Source organism: Anguilla anguilla, chromosome 1, assembly GCF_013347855.1.
Source record: "Anguilla anguilla isolate fAngAng1 chromosome 1, fAngAng1.pri, whole genome shotgun sequence".
Taxonomy (NCBI): Eukaryota; Metazoa; Chordata; class Actinopteri; order Anguilliformes; family Anguillidae; genus Anguilla; species Anguilla anguilla.
The window spans coordinates 20,832,878-20,841,277 of NC_049201.1; the positions used below are offsets into that span (position 1 = coordinate 20,832,878).

Genomic DNA, 8,400 nt, shown 5'->3' on the forward strand with positions numbered 1-8,400 from the left:
GCAAGATTTAAGAAGTGAGTCTTCAGCTGTTGCTTAAAATTGTGTACAGTAATTTCCTCACGGATAATAAATGGTAATGTGTTCCAAGCATTTGGGGCATAAAAGCTTTATGCCCCAAAGGCATAATAGTATATAAAAAATAAATCGTTTTGTAATAATGTTAACTGGGGGGGGGGGTTTGTTTTTCAAATTACATTAAATGCTCTGTGAATGCAGGCGTAATCTTCAGCTGTACTGAAAGTAAGCCTAATAATTGGAATTGATATTGGAATTATTAATAGTTATTTCTGTAAAATAACATCAACTCAGAATCTCCTCAGTGAGTTTGTGTACAAATGATGAAGGCAACTCATTTATGAAGGATGGATGCAAATTTATTAACATTTTATACATTCAGAAGAAGCTGATGGCTTATACAGTTTGTTCACATTCTTTTTACATACAGTCCATTTATATAGTCGATATTTTTACTGAAGATGAAGTACTTTGCCTAGGGTGAGAATCAGACTTACAACCTTGAATATGCAAGCACAGTTTCCTAACCATAAGCTACAATGCAGCTCCATTAAGTGAGCTAATAAATTACTTTATTAGAAATAATTACTTACTGAAATAGACACAAAAAAGATAAAAACAAAATATTTTTATGTCAAAGCCTTTTGCCAAAAATATATTAATACTTTACACTGGACATGAAATACCAAATAATAGGAATTTAAACTTAAATGGCTCGATTTCTGTTGTATAAACATATAAATATATCTTACATTTTGGACATGACAATATGGGTTGCTGATAATCTGTCACTATGTTGGCATTGTTTAGAACTGTGGGTTGTTACATAACATTTAACATTTAAAAATAAATTTATAATGAGTTATATTATACATTGTTTCTAAATTCATTGTTAATTAGATTGTATTATTAAAAAGCCAATTGCAAATTCCTTAATCAACCTCCTCCATTCTTGATGTGTCGTCATCACCTTCCAGGACAGGCATATCCTCTTCACCAGGCTGAAGGATATCCTCCACAGTTGTATCATCATCATCAATTCCTGCACAGTAAGGGGCAAAAGTAATGTTTCTCAGTCAATCAATGTCAGTCTATCCTAATTCAAACTCTAAAGAACATTCAAGCTTTAAGTTTTATCTGTGTTATGAAAGGAGAATTCTGCCCAAGAGGTGATTTCTACTTCAGTAAAATTCATCACACTGTCCTGTTTACTCAGGCTTGGATTTACCAACTTACCCAGGCCAAGTTTGATCATCCGGTAGATGCGATTTGCATGTGTTTGGGGGTCCTCTAGTGTGAAGCCTGAGGACAACAAGGATGTCTCGAAGAGCAAGATAACTAGGTCCTTCACAGCTTTGTCATTTTTGTCAGCCTCTGCCTTCTGCCTCAGAGTCTCAATGATGGGGTGCTCAGGATTAATCTCAAGGTTTTTTTTAGCTGTCATGTAACCCATGGTGGAGTTGTCTCGCAGAGCCTGAGACTTCATAATCCTCTCCATGTTTGCTGTCCAGCCATAGGTGCTGGTAACAATGCAGCAAGGGGATGCAACCAGACGGTTGGAGACTGCTACCTGGTAACATCGAAAAAAAAACAAAAAACAAGATTTCCCATATGCAGTCATGTAAACAAAAGTTCCTATGCTAAGAAAGGGTATGTGTAGCAAATGGGTAGCCATTTAATGTGGTAAAAGGAAGTATCTGAAAAGCACCTTTTCAATTTTCTTGTCAAGGATGTCTTTCATGATCTTGCAGAGGTTCTCAAATTTAGCCTTAAGCTCCTCCTGCTTCTTCTTCTCTTCATCATCCTCTGGGAGTTCCAGGCCCTCCTTGGTGACAGACACAAGGTTCTTGCCATCATACTCCTTCAGCTGCTGGACACAGTACTCATCAATGGGCTCAATCATGTAGATCACCTCAAGGCCAGCCTTGCGAAGGCGCTCCACAAAGGCAGAGTTGGCCACCTGGTCTTTTGTCTCACCTGAGGAATTTATTAACAGCTGGTCTGTAAAGGCATTTTGATTTTTCCCTTTCAAGTTGGAATTACACATAAATCCTGAATGAATGATTTAATTTACCAGTGATGTAGTAGATGTGTTTCTGATTGTCCTTCATGCGGGACACATAGTCCTTCAGTGACACCATCTCATCAGCAGAGCTGGAGGTGTAATATCTCAACAGCTCAGAAAGCTTCTTGCGATTCTGGGAGTCCTCGTGTATGCCCAGCTGCAGAAATATAAATGATTGACATTTCAACACTCCTTCAAAAGACAATTGTGTTCACCAAACAAAAATGGATGAACAAAAAGGACAAATTAATAGATATCTGACCTTGATGTTTTTGGAGAATTGCTCATAGAACTTTTTGTAGTTGTCTTTGTCCTCAGCCATCTCAGTGAAGAGCTCCAAGCACTTCTTCACCAGATTCTTACGGATCACCTTCAGGATCTTGCTCTGCTGCAACATCTCTCTGGAGATGTTCAGGGGAAGGTCCTCAGAGTCCACCACACCTTTGATGAAGTCTGACCAAAGAAATTATTAATTATTAGCAACTTTTTCTTGACCCGAGAGCTTCAAATGTGATGAAATACTTAAATTGAGATTATACTGACTGAGATACTCAGGCATCAGTTCCTCGCAGTTGTCCATAATGAACACTCTGCGCACATACAGCTTGATGTTATTCCTCTTCTTGCGGCTCTCGAACAAGTCAAATGCAGCTCTTCTTGGGACAAAAAGCAAAGCCCGAAACTCCAGTTGACCCTCCACTGAGAAATGCTGCAGGCGAGATGAAAATTGACACATTGTTGGTGATACTACTGAAAGATCTTTTCTACCCATAGAAAACCTTTCGCATTCTGAACTTTTGCACTGCATTTTTATTTAAATGTAACAAGGTAACTGAAGATGAAGTGGCAAAAGACTGCATAGCAAGCCTCACCTTTACAGCTAAGTGGTCTTCCCAGTCATTAGTCAGACTCTTGTAGAAGTCGCCATACTCCTCATTAGTGATGTCATCAGGGTTGCGGGTCCAGATGGGCTTAGTCTTGTTTAATTCCTGGGCATCAATATATTTTTCCTTGACCTTCTTTTTCCTCTTGTTCTTCCCCTCTTTTGTGTCCTCATCTTCGTCTGCACCTATATCTTCGATCTGAGGTTTATCTTTGTCAGCTGCTGCTGTGTCCTTCTCTACCTCTTCTGCCTTCTCACCCTCATCCAAGTCTACCTCCTTCTCACGGTGCTTCTCCACCTAGGGAGAAGTTAAAGAAAGTTCAGGTACTGTAGAATGACACCACTCCTTATTTCATACTCATTTGCAGCCATTCATAAGCCTTCATCATACTTACAAAGAGCGTGATGGGGTAGCCAATGAACTGGGAATGTTTCTTCACAACATCCTTAATGCGCCGCTCCTCTACATACTCTGACTGATCTTCCTTAAGGTGAAGTATAACTTTGGTGCCACGACCAATGGATTCACCTGAAGACGACACAGCACTATGAAATCTGAACTTAACTTGATTTAGGAACTAGAAAATAAAACTTTTTTTAAAAAATTTCTTCATTGTTACAAATGTTCCTGGTGACTTACCATTGTCAGGTCTCACAGTGAAGGAGCCCCCTGCTGCTGACTCCCACATGTACTGCTCGTCATCATTGTGTTTGGTGATGACGGTCACCTTCTCAGAAACCAGGTAGGCAGAGTAGAAGCCCACACCAAATTGACCAATCATGGAGATGTCAGCCCCAGCCTGCAGGGCCTCCATAAAAGCCTTTGTTCCTGACTTGGCGATTGTACCCAAGTTATTAATCAAGTCGGCCTTAGTCATTCCGATGCCTGTGTCAACAATGGTGAGGGTGCGCTTGACCTGGTCAGGAATGATGTCAATCTTCAACTCTTTGCAGGAGTCCAGTTTGCTGGGGTCAGTCAGACTTTCATATCTGATCTTGTCCAGGGCCTGAAAGAAATAATTGAGAAACATAAAATATTATCTAATTGCAACGTACCCAAAATGCACCATTTAATAAAAACTGCACACATAAAGTTTTCCCACAGTATACTCACATCTGAGGAGTTGGAGATGATCTCCCTGAGGAAGATCTCTTTGTTGGAGTAGAAAGTGTTGATGATCAGGGACATCAGCTGGGCGATCTCCGCCTGGAAGGCAAAAGTCTCCACCTCCTCCATGGGCTGTTCAGCTCTCTCGGGCATCTGTATAAAACACCATGAAGTATTTGTTTCTGACAACAGCTAGAACATCAGTTCCATCATTTGTTTTAATGAGGAATGTTACATTTTTCAGTGGTGTACTTTTGCACTTCCTGTTAGGCCACTACATTGAGTAGATGGGTGATGATTATATAGCCACAAATGACATTTTTATTCAACTGCACTTCATGACTCCCATGAGGCCTGTTATACTTACTAGAGCTTTAGTAAATTCAGATTCAACAGTGGAGAACAATAGCAGGTAAAGGGGAACATGGAAAAAGACCACTGTGGATCAACAGTTACATTTGCAGTGTGTCAATTTCTGCTATTTGAGAATGCAACCCCCTGCTCAGGTATCAACACCCACCCTGCAAATAATTTCTGTCACAATTTTTGTTTAGATAGTAATGGCAAATAACAGCCAGAATACCATTTTTATCTAAAGGTCTGGTGTACACGGCCATCAAGTTGTTTGTCTCTTTCATTAAAAAAAAAACATTCTTAATACCTGTTACATTATAGGTAAGTGTCATATATACAAGGTTAATTAGACCTCTAATGGGTTTACACTGTGCTACAATAATTAACTACCAAAGAAATTACTGCAATTTCCTACAGTGAGGTTGTTTATTAATTCCAGTGAACAACAATTGAATTGTCCCAGTTCATCTCCCATCTGTCAGTAAGTCTCATTGAGTGCAAGTGCTGGCCATGTGTTTCACACTAGGCACCAAGTAACAGAAAAATAAGACTCTCCTACTTTTAGCTAGAGCAAAGGCATGATCAAACACTATAACCACAACCACTAATGAAAAAATAACAATTAAAACCGGAATATTAATATTTTGGCTGTTGAACTGACAAAATGAAATAAAGGAGTCCCATTGATTTTCACCCCAATTAACAGAAAGAAGCATTGTGGGCAACTATGTCTTTATTATCACTGCTTGTGCATTAATTGAATCTTTAATCTTTATAAATAGTACTTCCCTAGGATATCAGAAAGCCTTCATTTGCCTGTGTCAGATCTCACTCACCTTTCTGAGGTGTGCAAAAAATAAACTGTATTCAGCTTGAGTATCTTGTACTCTTCTTGCTTCAGGTTAAGGCTCCTGTCCTCTCTAGCAGGTCCTATGGCCATCGTATGGTTTTTATACTCTGTGGGCTGGCTTTCTAGAACTTCTTTTCCGAAGGTTCCAGAAGTAATGATATGCTACAGAGGGAACTTCTAGAAGCCTAAAGTAAGTCTGGATGGGGGGGGGGAGAAGGGGGGGAGTGTTACGCAGCTCCGCATGGATATCCTTTTAGGGCCACAGAGGCACAGCCGGGTCTGTCAGTCAGCTTCAGATACCTAATGGCTGTCCTGGTTCTGTCCCAGCCCCCTCCTGGGGAGGGGAACACTGGACACCACTGCCGCATTCGTTTCACACCCCATGGCAAAGATTCACTCCACAATCCTCCAGTGTAGGCTGTTGTCGAAAAGGCCTGACAGAGGGAGTGTGTATCAGCTAAACAACCACATATGCAAAGGGTAAATGTTTTATTTCACTGCTTTTCCCCAATGAAAAGCCCCAGTCTGCATCCCGCAGTTGTTTATGTTGTCCTATCAAAATCGCACATTTCCTTTTATAATTTGGCAATGTTGCAGTAAAGGAGTTTAGACAAATCAGCATATTTGCAGAATTAAAGTGTTGGATTGAAACATGTTAATGTTTTCATGCAATGGTCTAATATGGGCCTTGCATTATAAACTTTGACATGCCATTTTCCCCGGCAATTACAGCAAGTTGGCCCTTTTTCCTTGTTTAAAATGCATCTGATTTTGTCACATTTTCTAAACATACCATGATTTAACTATCGGTCTTTATGATGATCTATCAGCATGACGACCAAATTTTGTTCTGTAGTTTTTATTTGACTGAGGTTGTCTGTATTGTAAAATTGTCATATCAAGGGGGACGGAGTCCAGGGTAGGCTATTTGATAATTCTGTCCGGTGTTCTCAGCAGTCTGTCATGCGGACACATCGCAGTTCTCGTGATGGCTTCCGGAATTCTAAATTGCGCAATCGTTGATTTCTAAAAGAACTGCCGGCGTAATGGCTCCAAGACATCTTACTTTTTAAGTATATTAAGCTGTATACGTGTATAAAATATCCTATTCCAAGTCTGCAAACGGGAAAACGTTTTTTATATAATCGTTTAGATGTAGCTAAACGCTTCAGGGGAACTTGGCGGGGGACTGAGTGGGGCGTTCCTTTCCATCTTTATTAACACGTTTATTTTGTATTTTGGTGGACAATACGATAAACAGACTCAAATTGTCATTTAGTTGCTTGTACGAAGAAGAAAGAGAAGACCAGCCCCATAAGTAGTTGGACAAAATAAGAACCTTAAAGTCGTCATATTTATAGTTGCAAATCCTTTGCATTTGATGACTGAGGTCTGCCGCCCATAAACACCACCAGATGCTGGGAATCTTCCCTAGTGATGCTCTGCCAGTATTGTACTGCAGCCATCTTAAGTTCCTGTTTGTTTCGGGTTTTTTTAACCTTCACTGTTGTCTTCAGCAAGTGAAACACAAGTTCAGCTGGATTCAGGTTGTGCGATTGACTTAGCCGGTCAAGCACATTCCTGTTTTTTTTTTTTTTTTTCCACATAGGCCACATGGGGGCGCAAAACAACAGAGAGAGACAATTCTGTCTGTCTGAATAAAAAAAGTTTCCTTTTCCAAACCTGAACAGAGTAGATTTGGGCTGTTGAGAAATATACCATTTTCAGAAGGCATTAGGTTCATAGAAGCATGGCACGTTGAGGGAATGTGATAATACAATATAAAGATATGTCTTTGCTATAGTTATGGTAGCAACTGCAATCATAGTAAATGGGATAGCAAACAGGTATCCAAAGTAACACATAAAAACAAAATAGCATGGAGAATTTCCAGGGATTTCTCCCTCGAAGGGTTGGTGCTAGCAAAGCCAGCATACTAACAAATTTGGGTAGAGAACACATAATTCTGTTTAGAACAGTTTTTATGTTTGTTTAGAGACTCCGTTTTGCATTCTGCTCTTGTTCTTCTACTTCAAAGGTGTTTCGTTTCACTCCACAAAACCTGACCTCACATAAATACCACTACTTACATTTAAATCCTAGTTTACCTGATGTAAAGATGAAAATATTTTCTCATTTCTGCCTCTTATCTCTCAGGGAAAACTAGTTCTCTGAAAACATGTGCAGTTCAGATTTGGACCTTGGATGGAGGAAATGGAGACTGAGAGTAAGGGTCAAGGATTCAAATCCAACAAAACCAATCATACCCTCTGAGGTAAAGCAATACTGCATGTGCAAATATTGTATGTACACATCTATACAGTATCTATCATATCTTTGAAGTCATGAAAAGGCAATCTATTTATAAACAAAATTAAAAACCTCACTTTTTAAAACAAGGTTGACTTTTACACTGCTGTCATTTATGAATCTATACAGTTTGATATTTGTCGAATCAGTTCAGGTTACAAACTTAGCACTGTGTGCTTTTTAAGAGGTCTTTATCATTTCTTGGAAGGTCAAATGCTAGAAATGCATAACAAGGAACTGAAACAGATGCACCACCACAAACCAGAGACCTGCATTTTATGACAACAGCTACTTACTGACAGTTACCTACAGAGCATATTATACATTACACTTTCAAATAATTATTGAACTTTGATAGACATTATTTATCTCACAAATACAATCAACCAAATAAACCTATGCATAAAATGAGTGATACAAAGTAGGATAGCAGAACTGTTAATGGGATCGTTTTCTATGCGCAATAATAAAATTTGCTGATGACTACCAGGAAACATAGAACAGGGTACCAATGATCCTAATCATGTAAGCTGGGTGTCCAATCTTATTCAAAAATTCCCGTGTGGGTGCAGGTTTATATTGTAATCAAACCGCCTACATTATCCACTAAATGGTGCTGTTGTTCGTGGAATCTATGGTGTGTGCTGCATGTTTGGTGACTTCAGAGTGAACATACCTTTGGCAAAAATTATGGATCTTTTGACCCGAACAATGCTAATGCAGAGAGATTTTTTATATTTCACGGGGACAGAGGTCCATAGGTTTTTTTTTACACTACGACAACACGCTAGCCAGCGAAAACTTAGGCAAAGTCG

At 39.4% G+C, this 8,400-nt stretch overlaps 1 protein-coding gene across 1 annotated transcript; it reads right to left on the bottom strand.

Moving 5' to 3' along the window:
* Positions 1-374: 374 nt before the first annotated feature.
* LOC118220277 (heat shock protein HSP 90-alpha 1) lies at positions 375-5,441 on the bottom strand. The gene is made up of 11 exons (XM_035404081.1): positions 5,262-5,441; positions 4,078-4,224; positions 3,604-3,970; positions 3,359-3,492; positions 2,953-3,261; positions 2,624-2,789; positions 2,343-2,533; positions 2,090-2,237; positions 1,724-1,992; positions 1,252-1,585; positions 375-1,057 (listed from the first exon to the last, which is right to left on the bottom strand). The coding sequence occupies exons 2-11, from the start codon at positions 4,222-4,224 to the stop codon at positions 948-950; spliced, it is 2,175 nt and encodes a 724-aa protein (XP_035259972.1). The 5' UTR covers positions 5,262-5,441; the 3' UTR covers positions 375-947.
* Positions 5,442-8,400: the final 2,959 nt, after the last annotated feature.

Coding starts and splice junctions, on each gene's coding strand:
- LOC118220277 (XM_035404081.1), bottom strand. CDS start 4,224: ATGCCCGAGAGAGCTGAACAGCCCATGGAGGAGGTGGAGACTTTTGCC. Junction 3,493..3,603: donor CACTGTGAGACCTGACAATG/GTAAGTCACCAG, acceptor TGTCGTCTTCAG/GTGAATCCATTGGTCGTGGC. Junction 1,993..2,089: donor ACACATCTACTACATCACTG/GTAAATTAAATC, acceptor TAAATTCCTCAG/GTGAGACAAAAGACCAGGTG.